The 23,419-nt window shown below is 39.7% G+C and overlaps 1 protein-coding gene across 1 annotated transcript in view; it reads left to right on the plus strand.

The window, feature by feature from the left end:
* Window positions 1-6,117: 6,117 nt before the first annotated feature.
* LOC126109617 (protein AAR2 homolog) overlaps window positions 6,118-23,419 on the plus strand; it is a 111,484-nt gene continuing 94,182 nt past the window's right edge. The window contains exon 1 of the mRNA XM_049914660.1: window positions 6,118-6,621. Within this exon, the coding sequence (XP_049770617.1) occupies window positions 6,434-6,621 (188 nt within the window). The 5' untranslated portion in view covers window positions 6,118-6,433. The remainder of the gene's footprint in view (window positions 6,622-23,419) is intronic.

The raw sequence follows: 23,419 nt of genomic DNA on the forward strand, positions 1-23,419 counted from the left end.
AATTACATCATTCGTCATAGTCGGTATTTTTTATGGTAAAATAGGTATGAATTGCAGTGACTGAATCCAGATTTGTGAGTGATGTAATCTGTTTTTGTAATGGATGTTTCAGTTTCTGAAGTGAAAATCCAAAGAAGAGAAGACAGCGAGAAGTAGCTTTTTGTCTGTTTCATGGTTTATAGGCCTACTGGGGAAACTCGCCATGTAAAAAAAACGAGTAACGCATCAAGCTTGGTACCTCTATGGTGATGTGGAAATCCGAGCGTTGTTAATAAAGAAATTAATTCAGTGTGTGTGTGTTTCTTTTGATTCCTTTATCATGTTGCTTATAGTAGACCAAATTTAATTAAAATACCCAGGTGATAATTTCAACATAAATTGGACTAAGGGCATAGCTGTTTCTAACGGCTTTGCTGCTTCTCAGAGGCAAAGTATGAACATTTACCTTCCTCAGGCATGTGCGTTCACTAGTCATTTATGGCAAAAGAAATCACTGACTGAAAGCATAATTTGCTTGGTAGACATAATTGGAAATGGCCTTTTTAGTTATAATTTTAAATTTTTGGATTACAGTACTCCCTGAGAGATTAACTTCTGCATTTCTTGACCCTGACATGATTAGTAATGGATGTTTCACCACCAGGTCAGGCATACAGCATTAAGTGTCCTGCTCTGCTGTGAGCAGCATGGTAGTCAATGTGTTAAGCAGTGTGAAGTATATGCATCTGTACAGTCGTGGCTAAAAAGAACAGCTAGAATGCTAATTACTGTTTCAGGAATTATCCTTTACACAGTTAAATATGTATCTAAAAATGAATTCATGAATAACTTTGTAGTCATTTACTCGTTTGGTTTTGTAAGACATTTAAATAAAAATACTGCAGACCCAAAAATAGTCTGGAAATGGCAAGGAATATCAGATATAAGTAAATATTTTTCCTCAGTAAGATTAAAGAGATAAATTGCAGATACCTGGCCCCAGCTGAGCAGTCTGCTGTGACCACCAGCACCTTCATGCCAGCCAATGGGTTAATACACAAAATAGGGCAGTGCAAGCCTTGTCCGTAATTCTCATTGGTTGAAGCAACTAAAATCAAGTTTCTGAGGTGTGCTGGAACTGTGTTGTTGGTATATTCCCCAGCATGATTTAAAATTTTTGCATTGAAATGGCACTGACAGTGTGTAATATATTTTGCAATTGAGAATAGATACTAAAAAATTTATGTGGGAATATATTTCAAGAAACCCTTTCATACCGAACCTGACAATTATATTGACACACAAGTAAACCCACCTGAATGGCACACTGGGTTACACAAGCATTAGCTGTAGGTGTAGAATAGGTAATTTACACGGAAAACTTTTCATACAAATTTTATTGTAAAGCACACTAAAGTTAAGGGAAAGGTGCAATGTCTAGATGAGATAAATTTGGACACACAAGAACTGGTTTTGCTCAGATATATGGAAAATTAACTGTAGTATTATATGACATACAACACATCTGAGGTGCAAATTTGTGGAGAGGAGAGATTGCATTGAACCTGCTGTGTATTTATGGTGCACATTTTGTTGCAGTGCTGGGATGATGTCATCCAGATTTCAAAATTAGTGGTCTAGTAATGAAACTCTCATCAGTTTTAATATTTAAAAATAAACATGCCTGAAAAAGGAAGCTGAATTAGGACTTTCAATTAAATTTCAAAAATGTTCTTGTTTTGCACATTCACTGTGGATGACACTTAAAAGCACAGTGTTAGTAGCTCTTATTGACCTTTGTGTCAGCCACAGTGAACATGTTGAAGGTTTTAAAGTAACAAAGTAGTTGTTGACATTCAGGTATTAATGGATGACAGCAGCAAACAGCAATGAAATAATGTGAATTACTTAAACCAGGAATTAAACAAGTCTACATAGCTTTGAACACAGTCAAAAAATGGTTGGTTCAAATGGCTCTGAGCACTATGGGATTTAACTTCTGAGGTCATCAGTTCCCTAGAACTTAGAACTACGTAAACCTAACTAACCTAAGAACATCACACACATCCATGCCCAAGGCGGGATTCGAACCTGCGACAGTAGTGGTCGCGTGGTTCCAGACTGTAGCACCTAGAACCGCTCGGCCACCCCGGCCTGCGAACACAGTCATTTCAAACTTGTTATTCACTGCATATTTGTATGCTATAACTAATACAGCAACCTTTTATTTTCTCATCTTCGATCTGGGACACGTGTCACATCTTTGTTTTCCTAGAGCAACTCTAGGTTTACAAGATCCACATTTCAGAATTCTGGTAATTGCTAGTCCTACCTCATGCTGAAAGTGTGGGTTGATAGCTGTCTCTTCAGATATGATCTCATCAACTGCCATTTCAGAAACTTGAAGCAAAAATGTGATTATTCAATTTTCTGTCAGTGGTTAATATATCACTAATGTATAGCTATATTCATGATGGTATAGAACAGTGCAGGGCCATCTTCTGGAACACCTGCTGGGTAGACTAAACTGTGCATTTCACATCCAGTGCATCAATTTCTTCATAGGTAGTATCACAGTACACTACTATCTCAGACTTGATTGTTGCGATGCTCAACAGCTTTATGCCTTGAAGACACTAAACTAACAGCCTTCTTAAGTTTTACATTTTGCTGTCAGGAACTCTTTTGGAATCTTTCCTTTTATTATTATTTTGTACATGTGTGGCCTTTTTGTTTCCTCTTCCCAGCTTGACAAGCTCATCTGATTTGCTTAATGGGGATATTTATGGTAACAAAAAAAAAAAAAAAAAAATGTGGATACAATGAAACCTGCAAACCAAGATCATCCTCCAAAACTTTACGAGCTTAGGAAATAAGCACAATGATTTGGACATAATAGCATGTTTTAATAAACCAGATAATTCAGTTATTACTGAGCACTGGTATACCAAAAAAGAATCTTATTATGCACCCATTAACAAAGAATTTCTGCTCATCTTTCAGTAGGGATATCAAACCTTATGGTGATGTTGCAAAAAGTGGCAATAATTGGTGCTCAAAGATGTAATTCCTTACGTGTTGAAGGTGTTACTCAACTTTCTGCGATAAGCTATAGATGGGAAAAGAAACACAATTTTTGATATAGAAAGACCTCCATCTGAAAGTACAGATATTTTTTTAGCTAATCTCTATCAATTGCTTGTAGAGAGAGATAGTAAATACTCTGGGAAAACAGCTGGGTAATTATGCTGATAATTGTTCACAGTTTAATAAAACCTTATCTAACACAAATCAGTTTTCAGTCTTAAGGCTGGTGAGTGACACACACAGATCTAACATTGCTGATATGTAATACAGGGTACCCAGGACTTTGTACTGGGATACTTTCTTTTGTTGATTTATGTAAATGACAAAATACTGCTCCCCAAATTCAAGGATAGTTCTGTAGGCCGATGCTACATCCATTGCACGCAAGTGTAAATATCACAAGCAACTACAAAAACTATGAAACTGTATTACAAATGAAATAATTTGGTATTTCTATGAAAATCATCTCATTGTCAGCACAAGATACCAGCAGTAATGGATTTTCACCCCACAAGACAGATTTTGAAATTCAGTTGTGCACTGGAACTGATATTGTCATCAAAGAAAACTACTGCTTGGTTACAGTTAAACTTTCTATATTTAACATGTTATAACGTGAAAACTAATTACCGTGCAAGAACATAACTTGGTAGCATTAATGTCAAGGACATGGGGTAGAGAAATAATGCAGAATCAATTCAATTGAAACACTTAATGTGCTGCTACAGTACACCATACCACTACATACCAGTACCATTACTGGTGATGGTGGCTGTTATGAAAAGCTTGCAATTTCATTCAAATCTGATGTGGCAAGTCAATAGAACTTTTTATCCATGTGAGTAAAATTATTGTGTAAAATCGATAGCGCAGCTTCTTACAGAAGTCTCTTCAGGGCCCTTCGGAGTCTTTCACTTACATGTCAACATAGTTACTCCCTAGTAGTATTTGTTGTTCATAATAGGGGTAATTTTACTCAGTTCAGTTAAATTAACTTGCAAAATACTGGAAGTAAAAACAATGTCCATGTAGACTATACATCCATGCCTACAATTCAGAATGGAATTTCACATTCGGATCGAAAGTCTTCAATAGGTTGCTGCTAACCATCAGGCAGAAAACTGAAAATCCTAAGATATTAAAAAAATACAAAATAAAAAAATTATTTTACTAGCCTCTCCTTGTATAATTATAATTAAACGTAATGTTTCGACTCAAGGATGCATATGCTAGTTAACACTATGGTTCAAATTAACAGGAATTTAATTTTATCATTTTATGCACGGCTGACAGTACTCATTGCTTTGTACGAAGTATGAGAGAAAAACAGAACTTGAATTAAAAAAAAAAAAAAAAAACTTTTCTAGCTGTCACGGTCATTACTTCCTTCCTTTGTGAAGATGAATATCTTTTGTGACTGGAAATGAGGGGAAGATCACTTACACCACCCGTATAGAACACTTGTGTGACACATTCATGAGGATTGCTCCAATGTTTAAGATCCAGGTCAGATTTAAGCAACACACTGAAGCAACTCACAGGTTGGACACTAGATAGGTTACCAGTAGTTTCAAACTATGTGCGAGTATTATGAAGATGCTTGGCAAACTCACGTGAGAATCCCTGGTGGGGAAACAATTTTATTTTTGTGTAACACTATTGAGAAAATTTAGAGGGCATGAGAAAACAGGGCTCGGATAGTAGATAGCCTATCTTCCCTCTCTCTATTTGCGAGTGGAACAGGAAAGGGTATGATTTGTAGTGGTACAAGGTACCCACCACCAGGTACCATTTGGTTGCTTGTGTAGTATGTATACACATCAAAATACGAAAGAAAATTGTGACTGCTTACTACATTAAGAATAATTGTTGAACTTGCATCTATAGCAGTCTTACAATTTGGAGATGTCAGTATTGCTTAGATCTATTAATATTCCCTCAGTGAGCTCTTTTTATCTTAAGATCACATAAACTGGATTTTTGAGAAACTACACACAGGAAGATGGGCTATAGCTGTTTACAGTAAAACAACGATCAAAATTTAAGCATATCGGTAACACACACTGGGCAAGAGCACATATCTGGGCTAGAGCACTATACTGGATTTCGCCCCCATCCCCCTCCCCCCCATTTTCCCTAGAAACCTTGGCTGGAGTTATAAATTTATTTATAGCATAGTCTGAGGTATAGATTAGGGTGAGAAGCGATAATTTCGTTGACAGTTGTGGAAAACAGCGAATGAGAAATAAAGGTTGTGGTAACAGACAGACGTGTGGCTTTGCCTAATATTTGTTTGCGGCATATTTAAATGTATTTTCCCACATTTAACCGCATTTCTCCTAATTAAAAAAAAATAATAAAACTACTAGGTCATCCACAAATACATATATTAGAAAATGAACAAGCATCTGACGTGTTCTGATGCATATTACGTACAGATATCGTACACAAACTGGAAAAATACAATGGGCATTCCACTACGTATCCTTTACCATATTTGATTCGTTTTTTCGCATTTGCTACTGCTGGTATGGGTTCAAAGACAAATTCGTGCTGCAAACGTCTCAGACGGTAGTTAGCCTACATTAGTAAGCTGCAGTTAATGCGTTAAAAACATTTAGACACATTGTCCTCCATGCGTAATATGTGTTATGTTATAAATCACTCTGCCTTTCGACCAATAATTTGTAATCAGTTGGCTTCAATCAATCACGTAAGACTCTAATATGTAACTTTGACTACGCTGCGGATTATGTCACCACAATCCAGATTATTCGCATTCAAACCTTCTTTCTACATTTAATTCTGTTAACGGAAGATTCATTCAAACAATCTGGATTGATTTGACTTTCCCAGCGAGTTGAAATTTTAACTCGTTGGACTTTCCAAAACAACAGCTGAAGGCAGGTCTGTATAACCGCTGTTATGACGTCACTTACGTCAACTTGTTTACAGGTCTAGTCACCAGGCAGCGCTGTCACGCTTTCAGCCTTTCTGATGACGTCATGAAGCGATTCCCCGGGGCCCGCGAGACGCACGTCTTAAGACTGGGTATTGAGATGCAAGGTCTTTGGGAGATACTGACATGGACGTATACCTCTATGGATACTGACGATGCTCAACTTTCATGTCCTTTCAGCTCTATTGAATTCAGCTACAAAGATACAGCACAGTGCAGCATTGGGGGAAATCTATAATCTTTGGAGTGTTTATAATCAGTGCTGGGAAGCGGAAAGTATTGTTTACTTTAATGTTTTGAAGTCGCAAGAAGAAGACAGTAGTACAGAATTACATTATAATATGAAATTGGTTAGAGCAATTGGGGATAGGGCCTTATGAAACCATACATGTGTATAATTTGAGCAAAATGGCAGATCAACCTTTAGATATCGACCAGGACCTAGCAAAACGGCTGTTAGTGGAAGGAGCAATTATTATAATTCGTGATCTTCCTCCAGGGACCGAATTCGGTATCGATTTAAAATCATGGAATACTGGAAACAAATTTTTGGGTGTGAAGATGATTCCTCCTGGAGTACATTACGTTCATTACAGGTAAGTGTAGATGAAATTCACGTTGGAACCAGTTCCCGAAGATTAGTCGCATATTTCCAATAATGCATCATATTGTGTGGAATTAAGAATTGTTACAAATATTAGCTAATTTACACAGTCAAGATATCTTATAACAAATTAGCATTAATGTAAGTCACGTACTGCTTTCAGTTTCTGCCCACGTAACTTGAGTAACTACCGTTTGATGATGGAGGGGATGTATGCAAACACTTGAATGAAGATTACTTTCTTTAACTCATATTAAAGAAAAAAGTAACTTATCCTACATATTACCGTCTCTAGTTTCACCATAATAATGCAAAGAAATAAGTACCATGCAGTGGCAGTCACTATTACTCTACGATTAATGTGCGATAGTGGACGCACCCCCCCCCCCCCCCCACCTGCCGCCTCTGCTCTCGAGATCATTGCTGCCGAAACAGACTGATCTTAGACACCTTATGATTTTTGTGAAATACACACTTCCATCATTGTCACGTCCTCCCCCTTTATTCCTATTTGATACAAGAATGACAAGTGGGAAAAATTACTGTTGGTAAGCATTTGCATAAAATCGAATTCCTGCGGCTCACAGAGATGCCTCTCGCACAGAGCATCACGCAGTGCATGAAGATCAATATTTTTTGTTTTTCTTTTTATTAAAAAAAAAATCTCAGGAGATAGATAAGGAAAGGGTATAATTTATTTAATGATGATAATACAAAAAACATCACTCTGAACATTAAACTTCTCCTCAAATGGGCCACTGACCTTGAACCATACATGTACTCCTTCATCTGCTGTAACACGACATCTACTCCTTGTCCTCAAACACAGACGCTTATCAGTAGTAAACCATGAAGTACTGTATGACTTATTAGGTACTTCACAAATATTCCACGTACGAAATGCAGTAATGTCCCTCTCAACAAATGACTCAAGGCCAGGCTTTTTAGCATCACCGGTACGAACAAGCGCAGCAGTAAGCCAGCCTGCACCACCAAATACTTCTGTACTTTTAATATTGAAGTCAAAACGGGCCCCAACAAATGTTATAGGGCCGTGCAGTAACTCTTCTTGAGCAGTGCTACCAACACCAGAATCACCAGCATTAAAGTCAGTTGTATTCACACTCTTGTACACTGTCAAACTAGAATGTCGAAACCTCCTCCTGTAGCGGGGCATCTCTGGAGCCGTTCAATGCTGTTGCTCACGCGGCTGCCTCATACAGTCAGACATGTTCCAGCTGCACGAGCAACAGCATTGAACGGCTCCAGAGATGCCCCGCTACAGGAGGTGGTTTCGATGTTCTAGTTTGCCAGTGTACAAGAGTGTGAATACAATTGACTTTAATGCTGGTGATTCTGGTGTTTAGTAGCACTGCTCAAGAAGAGTTACTGCGCGGCCCTATAACATTTGTTGGGCCCGTTTTGACTTCAGTATTAAAAGTACAGAAGTATTTGGTGGTGCAGGCTGGCTTACTTTTTGTTTTCCCAAATGATGAAATTTCCTTGGGCTGGTGGTGCTGCAGATTTTTCAACCACACTACCACCCCCAAGGAAATTTCATTATTCAGAAAACAAAAAAGTGAAAGCTAATGTAAAATGTATCTTAAAATGAACTAGCCACTTGAAGATGAACCTATAATGTTCCAAAACGGTGATGGCGCTATTTAATTAAATAATTAGCATTGTAAAAAGTGGCTGGTCGCTGTTATCTTCTATGTAAGATTCAGTCTATATTTTGTACACAGCCAGAGGCTTGGAATGTCAGACAAAATAACATAGGTCTAGACGAATTTATGATGAAATGTGTATAATTTTGTTTAGCTCCTCCATTAATCCTACCTTCATAACTAATATTCCCAAATATAAATAATAATAAACTGCACCAGTTACATTTGTCAAGGATAGCACACTGTGTTTCAGAAATCTGTTTCCTTTACCAAATACAATTATTTGCCAAAAAGTTTACCTAATGAAACTTAATGGCAGTTTAAAATTGTGTGACAGTCTGAGACTCGAACTTGAAAACTTTGCCTTTACTGGGAAAACTGCTCTACCAAAGTGTGGAAGCCAGGAGATGTGGTTCCGGCATAAGTAAAGCTACGAGGATGGGTTGCCAGTCATATTTGCATAGCTCTGTCGGCAGAGCACTTGCCCACAAAAGGCAAAGATCCATTGTTTGAAGCTCAGTCAGGTACAAAGTTTTAATCTGTGAGGGAATTTCATATCGGCACACAGTCTGCTGCAGAGTGAAAGATTCACTCTGGAAACATCCCCCTGGCCACGGCTAAGCGATATCTCCACAGTATCCTTTCGTCCAGTAGTGCTGCTCCTGCGTGTTTTTCCAGGAGAACTTCTGTGAAGTTCTTAAGATACAGCAAGAGGTGCTGGTGAAAGTAAAGCTGTGAGGAGGGATCAAGAACTGTGTCTGGGTAGCTCTGTCAACAGAGCGCTTGCCTGCAAAAGACAAAGGTCCCGAGTTCGAGTCTTGTTCCAGGACACAGCTTTAATCTGTCAGTAAGTTTCATGTGGTAAACTATTTGGCAAATAATTGTACTTTGGTAAAGGGAATAGATTTCTGAAATGCATTGCACTATGCATGAAAAATGTAACTGGTATACAGTTTTATGATTTAAATTATTAAAGACAGCGTTGCAGGGTGTTTAAAAACATCAGTTACAATAAGTGACATTAAAATATTCAAGAAACAGTTGAATAATTTTTTTTTGTACGCTCGTACCAAACTGACAAGTGTTTGCTTTGTTAATTCTATAATCGGCGGTTGTTTGTGTATTTCATCTTGTAATATGTTTATCTTCTAAATATATTATTTTGTTACTATCATGATACGAACCATTTTAGTGGGCATAGTGAAGACTATTCAGGATTTTCTTCTTCCAACTTTAATTTTCCAGTACGGTAGGCCAGAGCTAGTGTATAATGGACCAAGATGGCATACTGAAGTCGAGTTCAGAATCCTTGAATCTTTTTTGGAGTTCTCAGCTGGTTGGATATGAGCTGGAGAGAGAAAAATAAGGCAAAGTTTCTCTGCTGGTGTCTGGGAAGGGTGAACCGACACAAACCCCAAAATAGTGTCAGTCTCCTGCACTGTGCCTTCTGGTACTTTCCAGTCCCTAGTGGTATTCAGTGTCTTTATCTCATTGTGGACAGTCCTCAGTCCCATCGCTTTTGACTACCTAGCTCGGTTTGTCGGTCCCCTGTGTGCATTTTTGGTATTCCATTTTAGGCACTAGGGCAGAAACGATATCCGGGCTCGCCAGATTTGGGACTCTTCCTGGCTGCCGAGACAATACCTCGATATCGTGCAGACATTTCATAGGGACGAATGCCCTGTGTGGACAAACATTGTCCTGTTTAAAAAAGGCCCCACAATACTGCTTCACGAGAGGTAACACCTCAGTTCACAGGACGTTCGTGACGTACCGTTTGTGCCGTCGGCACTCCCTCGGTCACAAATAGAAGTCGAATCCCAGTGACCCCCGTCAGCATTGTGGCAGGAGTAACACTGTTGTGGCTCTCTGAAACACAGGAAGACTGAGACCTCTCCCCAGGTCACTGCCATACTCACTGGCAGCAGCCCTCTGGGGTAATGCAGAATCCCGGCTGGTCGGTGCACCCAGTGTGACGCCACCGACTAGCAGCAATCTGTGGTTCCCGGTCACGAAGCCCCTCCAAATGCAGTCATTTGTGTTGTGGGGTTAAGAGCAGCCTACACGTGAAATAATAATTCCGTAGTCCGGCTGCATGGGATGACAAAGAATTTTGCAGGGAATCCATTACTCATTCTCGGGTGGCAAGTGTGAAGGGTTTTTGGTGCGGCAGGTGGACGACGTGGTGATCCTCTGTTGTCGCCATCGGACCATTTTCAAATCCCTATGCGACACAAATCTGTATACTAAACTATTCGACCAGCCAGCCAGATGGAGACGTACGGTGAGCACCTTTCAAAATCTGTCAGGTGGTGATAATGCTGTCTCACTAGAGTATGTGGCTTTGCCCTCGACAGTGAGCACTCGACATCTGACACTGTTCACGTCCGTTGCGTAAGCCTACTGGGCGTGGAAACAGCACTAAATGCAAACGATGTTAATGCACTCTAATGGCCATTCTACCTGTTACCTGTTACAGGGAATTGCACGTGTACTCATTTACATGCCCACCGATAATGCATATGTGTATGAAGTTGACAACTGACCTATACCTTCTTTGTGTGTAATACCCCACCCCAACTCTCTCTCTCTCTCTCTCTCTCTCTCTCTCTCTCTCTCTCTCTCTCTCTCTCTCTCTCTCTCTGTGTGTGTGTGTGTGTGTGTGTGTGTGTGTGTGTGTGTGTGTGTGTGTGAGAGAGAGAGAGAGAGAGAGAGAGAGAGAGAGATATCTGTAGGAGTAATAGAGATCACCTGCTGAAAAGCAGAAGTATTGAGTTATTCTGTTAGTGACCAGTCTCTAGCAAATAAGATGGGAACTGAAATTGAGGGCACAAAGAAAAAGCTGAAATCCTTAACTCTGGTTTCAAATGTTCCTTTCCAAAGGAAAACCCAGGAGAATTGCCTCAATTTAATCCTTGTACCGCTGAAAAGAAAGGTGGAATCAGTATTAGTGTCAGTGGCGTTGAGAAACAGCTGAAACTGTTGAACATCAACAAAGCTCCAGCACCCGATGGAGTCTCTATCGGCTTCTACCCTGAATTCCCTACTAAGTTAGCTCCTCTTCTAACTATAATCCATCACAGATCCCTCGAACAGAAAAACGTGCCCAGTTCTTGGAAAAAGCACAGGTCACACCCGTCTGCAGGAAGGGTGGTAGAAGTGATCGACAAAACTACCATCCAGTGTCTTTGACATATATTTGTTGTAGAATCTTATGACACATTCTGAGCTCTAACATAATAACGTCTTTCATGACAACTGGCACAGATTACAAAGGCAACGATCATGTGAAACCCAATTCACACTTTTCTCACACAACATATGGAAAGTTTTGAATTGTGGCAATCATGTGTGTCCAGTATTTCTCGATTTCTGAAAAGTGGTTGATTCGGTACCACACCTATGCTTCTAGTCGAAAGTACAATAATATGGGATATGAAGGAAAATTTGTAACTGGACTTGGGAGTTTTTGGTAGGGAGGACACAGGATGTTATATTGGATGGAGAGTCATTGTCAGTTATAGAAGTAACTCCAGGTGTTCCCCAGGGAATTATGTTGGCATCCCTGCTATTCATGTTGTGTATTAATGGCCTTGTACACAATATTAATAGCAACCTCAGACTGTTTGCAGTTGTCTATAATGAAGTACCGTCTGAAACAGGCTGTATAAATATTCAGTCAGATCTTGATAGGATTTCAAAGTTGTGCAAAGATTGGCAGCTTGCTTTAAATGTTCAGAAACGTACAACTGTGCACTTCATAATATGAAAAATTGTAGTATCCGATGACTACAGTATCAGTGAGTCAGTGTTGGAATTGGCCAACTCGTACAAATGTCTGGGTGTAAAACTTTGCGGGTCTATCAAATGGAATAATTACATAGGCACAATTGGATGTAAAGAAACGCAGCAGGAGTAATCCACTAAATTACAGGCCCATATATTTAATGCCGATATGCAGCAGGATTTTGTAGTATATAGTGTGTTCAAACATTATGAATTGCCTTGAAGAGAACAGTGTATTGACACACAGTCAACACAGATTTAGGAAACATCATTATTGTGAAACACAACTAGTTCTATACACACATGAAGAGTTGAGTGATATTGCCATGGGTTTTCAAATACACACATGAAGAGTTGAGTGCTATTGCCAAGGGTTTTCAAATTGATTCTGTATTTTTAGATTTCCATAAGGCTTTTTACACTGCACTAGCCAAGCGGCTTGTAGTGAAAACGCATACTTACGGAATATCGTTTCAGTTATGTGACTGGATTCGTGATTTCCTGTCAGAGAGGTCACAGAGTGTAGTAATTGATGGAAAGCCGTAGAGTAAAACAGAAGTGATTTCTGGTGTTCCCCAAGGTAGTGTTATAAGCCCTCTGCTGTTCCTTATCTATAAAAATGATTTAGGAGACAATCTGAGCAGACATCATAGGTTTTTATTTTGCAGGTGATGCTGTAATTTATCATCTAGTAAAGTCATCAGAAAAGAAAAACAAATTGTAAAATGATTTAGAAAAGATATCCGAATTGTGCGAAAATTGGCAATTGCCCCTAAGTAACAAAGAATGTGAGGTCATCCATGTGAGAGCTAAAAGGAATCCGTCAAACTTCAGTTACACAATAAAGCTGTCAAATCTGAAGGCTGCGAATTCAGCCAAATGTCTAGGAATTAAAATTACGAACAATTTAAATTGGAAAGAACGTACAGAAAATGTTGTGGGGAAGGCAAACCGAAGACTGTGTTTCATTGGCAGAACATTTGGAATATGTAACAAATCTACTAGAGAGACTGCCTACTCTATGCTCACTCGTACTGCTCTGCTGTGTGGGATCCTTACCTTATAGGATTAACAGAGTACATCAAGAAAGTTCAAAGAAGAGCAGCACATCTTATATTATCGTGAAATAGGGGAGAGAGTGTCACTGACACGATACAGGATTTGGGATAAATGTGATTAAAACAAAGCTGTTTTACATTGCGGAACAATCTTCTCACAAAATTTCAATCGCCAACTTTCTCCTCCAAATGCAAAAATATTTTGTTGACGTTGACCGGCATAGGGAGAAACAATCGTCATAATAAAATAAGAGAAATCGGAGCTGGCATAGGTGTTCATTTTCTCTGTGCGATGTTCGAGATTGGAATAATAGAGAAGTATTGTGAAGGTGGTTCGATGAACCCTCTGCCAGGCACTCGAGTGTGATTTGCGAAGTACCGCTGTAGATATAGCAGTTGGTAGGCTTCGGTTAATTAGTAGAATACTGGGGAAGTGCAGTTGGTCTACAAAGGAGATTGCTTACAAATCACTTGTGGAATCCATACCAAACAGGACTAGCAGGGGATATTGAATGAATGTATACGGAGAAGGATGGCATGAATGGTCACAAGTTTGTTTGACCTGTGGGAAAGTGTCACACAGATGCTGAAGAAACTGAACTGGCAGATAACAAAATTGTAAGAACTGTTTTAATATGATGGCTGGAGGAATATACTATATCCCCCGAGGTATAGCTCACATAGGCATCATGAGAACACGATTAGAATAATTACATCATGCACGGAGGCATTCAATCAGTCATTCTTTCCGTGCTCCATACGTGAGTGGCTTAGGAAGGAATCCTGATAACTGGCAAGTGGGATGTACCCTCTGCCGTGCTCTTCATAGTGGTTTGCAGAGTGTGGATGTAGATGTCTGTGCCCCCATATACAATAGTGCTAGCTGGATACGCTATGTCAGAATTACAGTCTGGCAGGTGGACTGCGGTGAGTGGAAGGGGGGGGGGGGGGAGGGGGGCAAGACAAGGGGTTGGCATGTTTCCTTTCTGTTGCAACACTAACGCCGCCTGGAGTGTTAACGTAAATAATTTCTGGCTTTAGTATTATATTTATGAATGTTACTGTTGTTTCCAAAGTCTACATCTATATCTGTACTCTGCAAACGACCGTGAGGTGCATGGCAGTGTGTGCATCCCATTGTACCAGTTATTACTGTTTCTTCCCATTCCATTCGAACTTGGAGCACAAGAAGAATGATTGTTTGATTGCCTCTGTGCAGGCAATAATTATTCTAATCTTATACTCACGATCTCTGTGGAGCGGTATGCGAGGAGTTGTAGTGTATCCCTAGAGTAATCATTTAAAGCCTGTTCTTGAAACTTTGTTAACAGACTTTCTCAGGATAGTTTATGTCTGTCTTCAAGAGCCGTCCAGTTCAGTTCCTTCAGCATCTCTGTGCCACTCTCCCATGGATTAAACCAACCTGTGACCATTCGTGCTGCCCTTCTCTGTATACTTTCAATATCCCCTGGTGGGCCTGTTTGGTATGGGTCCCACACACTTGAGCAATAATCTAGAACCGATTACACAAGTGATTTGTAAGCAATCTCCTTTGTAGATTGATTGCAGCTCTCCAGTGTTCTACCAATAAACTGAAGTCTACCACCTGCTTTACCCATGACTGAATCTATGTGATCATTCCATTTCATATCCCTACAGAGTGCTACATCCAGATATTTGTATGAGTTGGCTAATACCAACAGTGATTAGTTGATATTATAGTCTTAGGATACTATATTTGGAAGCGTGTATTCGTCATTGCCATACTGGCGTATCACCCGTCGTGATGGTATGGGGTGCCATTGGTTACACGTTTCGGTCACCTCTTGTTCGCATTGACGGCACTTTGAACAGTGGACATTACGGATGTGTTACGGCCCGTGTTTCTACTCTTCATTCGATACCTGCAAAACCCTACATTTCAGCAGGATAATGCACGACCGCATGTTGCAGGTCCTGTACAAGCTTTTCTGGATACAGAAAATGTTCGACTGCTGCCCTGGCCAGCACATTCTCCAGATCTCTCACCGATTGAAAACGTCTTGTCAATGGTGGGCGAGCAACTGGCTCGTCACAATAGGCCAGTCATTACTCTTGATGAACTGTGGTATTGTGTTAAAGCTGCAAGGGCAGCTGTACCTCTATACGCCATCCAAGCTCTGTTGGACGCAATGCCCAGGCGTATCAAGGCTGTTATTACGACCAGAGGTGGTTGTTCTGGGTACTGATTTCTCAGGATCTATGCACCCAAATTGCGTGAAAATGTAATCACATGTCAGTTCTAGTATAATATATTTGTCCAATGAATACTCGTTTATCACCTGCATTTCTTCTTGGTGCAGCAGTTTTAATGGCCAGTAGTGAATGTAAATAACTAGACCGTATCTTTTTGTGCAAATAGCCTCTGGACCTGTGAATCCTCTGTACCACGTACAGACAGTGAAGGGTAAACAGTGCCGACACAACGATTGTGCCAAACTGGAGAGAGTTGTACCAACCTAAGATGACACACAGCAGTCACATGTTGCAGCGTGGAGGACCGAGCAAAGCAAAGCCGAGCCTCGGCCCGCACGCCAGGCACGCAGTGGCCGCCCCGCTGTACACGTGATTCAAAAATATTGCAATTAAGTAAAGAACATAAAACTAGGCAAAAACTACTCTTCGGTTATGAGGTGTTATAAGAAAAATGGAAAAACTGGTAGAAACCAACCTCTCACAAGCTAGGTCACAACACTGTTTGCACATCGACGAGCAGTTCAGTCTGAGCCTCAAAGTTGTTCTTCCAGCTCCACTGACACGGATCAGTTTTCTTCTGCAGCGGAGAGTCCATTCGACAGTAGGGTCACGACGAGCGAGTGTGACCGTGCCGTGTCCGTGAAGGTTTGAAAGATTTCCTCGGAGCACATTTTACGAAAAGCTCGTACCTGGTACCTGAGCTCGTTCGTACTCGCACAGCTGGAATTCCCGAACACTGCTTACATCTGCTGTTCTCCTGCCTCTGCTGTTACTTCTTGGGAGACTGAGGGCTTAGCAAATTCGAGAACTTGCACTTTGAGGTGTGGCCGTTGCTCTGTAAGATGTAGTAATTTCCCTTTTCTTTGGCCAAAAAAATAGAATGTCGAGACAGTTAAAAAGGGCAATTGCAGGATCGAAATTGATAGAATTACTGGTGTACCACACTCCGCTCGGTTTGTGGACGTGCAAGTTGTTGTACAGGATGCAACTGTTACAACCTTGAGGTCGCATTGAACTGGGACGTTCTTAAAGTTCTCTCTTTTAAGTGTGGTGGTCCCCTTAATTCCTTCTACTGATGCCTCATGACAGTTTACCGATTCATCACCAATTACTCCACTGCTTATTGACATAAGCGCATTACATTTTGGAAAAGGTGGACGTTTTAACAGCCAATTATTCAGTTTGCCACTGTCTGCTGCATTTCTATCTCTGTGCGAAGTTTTTAAATCCACATGCTGCTCACTCGTTCCTGATGGTGTATCACAGAATTCTTCAGTTTTTTGATCAAACACCCCGTAGGATGCCATCCGTGATGTCCACTGAGTGAGCACAGAATCTGAAAACCAAAGTCTGTAAGTCACCCGTTTTTCATTGTCTTCATTAAAGTTTGTTCTGTTGTCATATCAGACCGTACACCATGCCAAAAATAATCACTTTGTCTGATGGTGAAGTAGCCTTCAGTTGTAAATTTGTCGAATTCAGCGGCATCCATTCGGTCTTCCATTGTGAGCGTCTCTTGTAAGTAAAGGTGAGTACTTTTAGTGTACAGGAAATGACTGGCAGCGTGGAAAGTATGGTAGCATTTTCTTAATGGTGTTTAAATGCAGATTCCAGTTCTTAGTACGTTATGCCTCAATGAACTGTTTTGTGTAACCGTGTGATAATATTTAACCTGTAAAGTAGCTGTTTTTCCTTTGCCGCAATGCTGTAAATCACATTTTCGAACTCGGTTATCGTATTTATGTAATCTTCGTTTTAATGACATTTGAATGCTGATGGTCTATAATGGGGAAGCAACAGTTTCTAAGTTATTTTCATTTCATCTCCTTTGAACTCAGTCTTCTGAGATATTTAACGTGACAATACCGTATGAAACAGTGCATGCGTTGTTACTGCTCAAGTGTACGCATGCCGACTCCAAACTTTATCCAAACTGTTTTCAGCAAATGTTGTGGACAGTAAGTCTCCGATGCCACTTCCTGCCATTATTAAATCGATGCACTTTAAGGAGGACATTACAAGGTGTAACTCACTCAATTGTACAATGTCATGTTCTAAATCAGTGCCTTCACTTCTTACAATATCCATCAAAAGTGATGAAACGCCAGCATGTTTTATGCTTTTTTCAATGCTGTTAGAAGAGATTTATGTGTTGTGTCATACAAAGATGGAGCATAATTTGAGAACGAGAGGCACGTTGTTCTTGAATGATCCGACTGTTGGTGATTTGTGGCTTTTTCCACGAATCTATTCCATTCTGGCACGTTAGTGAATTTTTTCCACTCATACCTTCAAGCCCTCACGGTCGTCGAAATTGAGATCCCTTATGATAATACTGTGTAAGCCGACATCATTTGCTTTTTGATAGGTGATCAGCCTAGGTACACCAACCGTAGACAAAAATTCAGAAGTTGAACGTCGTCTTTCCCAATCAGTGTACTTGTCAGATTCCAGGGAGTGTGTAGCGTTACATGAGTATGTCCAATGTAGTCGGATCCACTTTGCGTCACGTGAGTGTAGGGGTCCGCCGCTCGTGGTCTCGCGGTAGCGTTCTCGCTTCCCGAGCACGGGGTCCCGGGTTCGATTCCCGGCGGGGTCAGGGATTTTCACCTGCCTCGAGATGACTGGGTGTTTGTGTTGTCCTCATCATTTCATCATCATCCAGGAAAGTGGCACAATTGGACTGAGCAAAGATTGGGTAATTGTACGGGCGCTGATAACCACGCTGTTGAGCGCCCCACAAACCAAACATCATCATCATCATCGTGAGTGTAGGGGAGTGGAAACAAGTAGTGACCCACGACGTCATATCAACTTGAGATTTTTTATACATGTAATTCATTTCCAAATTTTATTGATTATTTGCAGAGTGAAAAATTTAATTATGTACAACATTTAATAGGTAATGAATTTTAATGAGATATAAATATGTTTAGATATTATTGCATTATGCACGATATGTTTTCTCTTTGTAAGAACAAAAACTTCCGAGTTGCTCGAGTGCGCGATCGAGTAGTCGTCGAGTGCGGACCTTCTGAAACTTTCACGAATGGTCATAGAATTGTTAATTTATAACCCGGAGTAGATTTAAAAAATATTCTAGGGAACCACGGCCCGACTTTGGTGCAAACAAATCGGGCGCGAATTCTCGAAATATCAGCGCGGAGTTTAAGATAAGCGGCTGGATATCGGGCGTTATCGTCGTGTGTATAATTCGGTAACATTAACTGCAGTTTACGGACATTAGCTCGATAATAACTATCAGAGACTTGTACGAGTGGCATAGTAACCGTCTCGAAGCTTACAGCAGGCGAGAAGCGATTTACTGTCGGGATACGACAAATATTAATCATTGTGTAGGTCAGCTTGTAAATATGTTGCTTAGCTACTCATAAACGGACAGTGATAGAATTACTGAAATGATCTTTTAAGTATCAATGACCACTACACACACATTAAAAACTAACTACTCTAACTGTGAGTGACTTCTGGATTGGATGAGTTTTTTTTTTTTTTTTTTTAATTTCAGCTAATTGGTATTAATAAACTTCTTTCGAGGTTGAAACTTCATCAATGGCGTTGCACTTATTCGGTTTAGTAGAACCATAGATAGTACTAGGTACGCTACTATTTATAGGTTTAAAAGAAAAGAGAGCACATACCTGTTTTTCTTTTGAGAAATGTTCGTACTTCAGTCGTCACTCTTCTCAAACCAGAGGCACGACTGATGCTCCCTCAACGCACTAAGATATCGTGAACCACCACACACGTGTCCCCTTTCTCACTACATTTCTGCATTGAAAACCCAGAGATATAGCCGTGGTACGAAGAAGGAAGAAAGGAGAGGAAAGATCAGTGAAAGAAACGGAGCAAAGAGAGAAGGGGAGACCACAAGTGACTGGCACAATTTCTCTTGTGGAATGGAAAATATTCGACCCATCAGTTGTGCAGATATTAAAATGGTGTTATTGAAGATGAATTGGATGAATTCTTCACTTGTAACGTTAGGATGCTCAGATCGTACAGTTGAGGACATCTCAAATAGGAAAGCTTCCGTATGGAGAGCTGTGAATTCAGTTGCACAAAGGGTGTAGAATATAAGTCTCGATCCAAATCTTTTGTACACAAATGTGCTGAGCCCAATCAATAGTAAGTATAGAAATGAGCGTGGCATTACTGCAAAAAATCACTGCATGTGACAAAGCAACACCCTTTTTCCCCTTTGTCTAGAGTTCCTCCTTTTGTTTTTCAAAACTGACAATTAAAAGTAATGGAGCAATGATTCAGTGATTGGACAGCTAACAATAAATCATCAGGCGGGGAGCACTGCGATGTACGAATATCGTAGACAAGTGTAAGGATATCCTCGTGGTGTTCACCTGCAACAGCACGTATAATTCTGAGATGCTCTTCTCGTGAATCTGATAGCTTGCTGTAATAGAAACTATAAGACAGTATCTCGTAGCCTGTACTTTTGAAACACGTTACCGTACTGCTCTTATGTCTGCCAAGTCATTATTTCTTTCCCATACATCCAGAAGAGTTGGTTTTTTATGGTCTCTACATCTCCCTCCCAGCCATTTTGTTTGGTCCTTCAACTCCTGCAAACTAAACTGCCACTCTTCTGATTGTTTGAGGTAGGAAGAAATAATTTCCATTGCTTCATCTGTCTGTGTGGATCCAGGACCACCTAGTTTTTCTCCACTTCTGACTGGTCATTAAAAATCTCTCTTACAAAACCTACGATATTGAGCATCTTTGGCACAAAGGTCATCACCACGTACATGTTCCAGTACTGCGAGCCCAGTCATCACCTCACCTTTCAACTACCCCAGTAACATTATTTCTTAATTCAAGTTTTATCACTTTATGAACAATATTTCGTTTTGCATTGGTAAGTCTGCTAAGTTTCTCCCAATTAGCGTCAATTTCCTCGACCCAAAAAAGGCAGTGTTTATTAAAATAAAATACTTTCTCGTACGATCGGAGATCTGACACTGACGCTGCAGGGCCGTTCGGCAGAGACGATCTAATAAGTTTTGGGTTATTGTACTTCTTCTGACAAGCACAGTATACTTCAGCTTCAGCCAGACCAGTTAATAACTTACGATGTGCTGCGATTTTCCTGTCCTTACCGGACTGTAGTAGCATTTCCAGTCCTTTCTGTTTCAATTTAACCGCATTACGATCTACGAAATTGTCGTTGCACATAAAACACACCTCCACACAATCTGGAGCACTCATTTTAAATGCACTGACCTCACAACGTAATTAAACTCAAACGAAGAAATGAGAATTTTGCTCTGTACAAATAATTTTGTACGCATCCCTCACACAACGCAGGAAAGCTGCTAGGCACGGCTAACACGGAAACAATAACAAAGGAACAGAAGGGATGCCAGCCTCGGGTGTTTACGACACGCCAGTCGAGAGAGATCTACAGATACCTCTACACTCGAAGGTGGATTTATATCTTCCTGTTGGAAATTCAGTTCACTACATAACTATGATTTACAAAAAACAACAAAATGGAATTACTTTGGTTTTCAAGTGTGTAAATGCTTAATAGTGCCTAAAACTGGTAAAACTAGATGCTTTAGTAACACAAAATTTCAAGCTCTACAGCTTTGATACCTGGATATTTTGCATTTGGAGTATCCATTTTTGAGTTACAGGCATTGGAGCCAACTTTTTAGCTTGGTTGGCAAAAATAACTGAACTTCAACAACTGATTGCAGCCGAATGGCTGCACCGATTTTGACATTTAAGTAGGTTTGCAAAAACAGACATAATGTCTGATTGGGGTAAGAGCAATCAGTGATTTTATAATGTTACTTATAATCAGTCTTGATTGGAAAATCTTTTATTCATATGACCGGTTTCGGTTCATTCAGAATCATCTTCAGACCTGATATTTCAGTTACAAGAGTAACCCGTCCAAATCCAGAAAATTTCACACGCAGCATGTGAAATTTGCTGGATTTGGACGGGTTACTCCTGTAACTGAAATATCAGATCTGAAGATGGTTCTGAATGAACCGAAACCGGTCATATGAAAAAAAAAAAAAAAAAAATTGCAATCAAGACTGATTATAAGTAACATTTAAGTAGGTTACCATTGGTAATGGTAACATTTCCAGTAGAATGGATAGTTTACGAGTAATAGACAAAAATATGAAAAAAATGCCAAAATTCCCCACACCCCTCCCGGATCCCCACCACCACCACCATAACCACCACAAAAAGTTGTTTTGAAGGTTGAAAACTTTGATTCTACATACTCTCAAGATAATCCGTACATACTACACAAGAAAAAAATAAAACCTTTACCTCATTTTTTAAAGCAAAGGGCCTTCTTTGTGACATCATTACTGGGCTGTAGAGAAAGCTTCTTACAGTGGTGACTGGAATAATCTTTTCAAATTCTGAAGGTAGCAATGGTAAAATACAGGGAGAAAAAGGCTATTTACAATTCGTACACAAACCAGATGGTCTGTTGCAAGAGTCGAGAGGTGTGAAATGGAAGCAGTGACTGAGAAGGGACTGAGGGGAGGAGTAAAACTCCACAAAATCAGTACATATTACTGTCACGGCACGAGGAAAGTGGAGTCGTGTCACCCGTGCCACTGCGGCATATGTGACGACTGTTAATGGCACCAAAATTAGTGTCCAGTCCCTAGGAAAGAGACACGAACTAAAATTGACTGTAGCAAAGCAATAGCTGAAATGGTCAACTCCGTTTTCTAATGTTCCTGTACGAAAGAAAACCCGGGAGACTTGCCCAATTTAATCCTCATACTACTGAAAAGATGAAGTGTTAGTGTCAGTGGTGTTGAAATTGAACAAATCTCCTGGCCCTGATGGAATCCCTGTCAGATTCTGTACTGAATTTGCAGCTGAGTTAGCGTGTGTTCTAATTATAATCTGTTGAATAATATGTCACGCCTTCAATGACTACTGTAGGGGAATATTTGTCAAATGACATTTCACAAAATCCAAGGAAATTCTGATTGTATGTAAAGGCTGTTAATGGCACAAAAGTTAGTGTCCAGCCTGTAGCAAATAAGACAGGAACTGAAATTGAGGGTAGCAAAGCACAATCTGAAATGCTTAACTCCGTTTACAAACGTACCTTTACAAAGGACGATCTGGGAGAATTGCCTCAATTTAATCCTCGTGCCACTGAAAAGATAAGTGTAATAAGTAATATTGATTCAGGCAGGCTAGGAAAAAATCTCACCTTCATACTCTTGGATATTGTTGAACTTAGGATATGTTAAAATGATGGACTAAGTAAGGAACACATTTTTTCATATTTTTTTGTATTCCCCAAAAAAATTTCTGCTCTAAGATACAGCCCTCCAAAGATGACACTGCACATACCATTTTGAAGATGCGAATTTTGGAAAGAGTTTAAAGTGCTGTCTTTGGAACAGTTCTAGACATTTTGTTGGGATTTTTTTTTTTTTTTTTTTTTTGTTTGAAAGATAATTGCTTTATGATTACAAAGAAGTCCTCCGTTTGGACTTATCTGTCAAAGTTATTTTACTATAGTGTTATGAACTTTTTTATAATTTATGGAATTTATTTATTTATTTTTTTTTTTCAAAAATGCAAATCCATTAAATTTTAATTTTTTTCTGTTGATTACTGCCATATAGTTCTACATTCCCTGAAAAGGAGAGCTTCTGCTTTTAGGTTTAACAGGTTTTATACACAGCTAAAATTTTTGCCATGAATAAAACTTGTTGTATTACCACATTATCACATAACAGGCTCATAAAAATTAAAACCTAGCCTTATTTAACATAATTTCAGTTTTGAAATATGTGTAAGAGACTCATTTTTTAAGCATTTTAAATGGTTCCAAAATGTATGTGGAAGGTCCTAAGACTTAGAGGTTTCAATTTATACAACTTCTGTACATTCTGTTTTGTACTGAAATTAGCCATTCAATGAACTAAAAATATGTTCCGCTGCTTCATTATCTTCCTTTGATATAGAGTGATGACTTCCTGTTGCACCAGTAAGAACTGGAGCACTT

Source organism: Schistocerca cancellata, chromosome 12 (assembly GCF_023864275.1).
Source record: "Schistocerca cancellata isolate TAMUIC-IGC-003103 chromosome 12, iqSchCanc2.1, whole genome shotgun sequence".
NCBI lineage: Eukaryota > Metazoa > Arthropoda > Insecta > Orthoptera > Acrididae > Schistocerca > Schistocerca cancellata.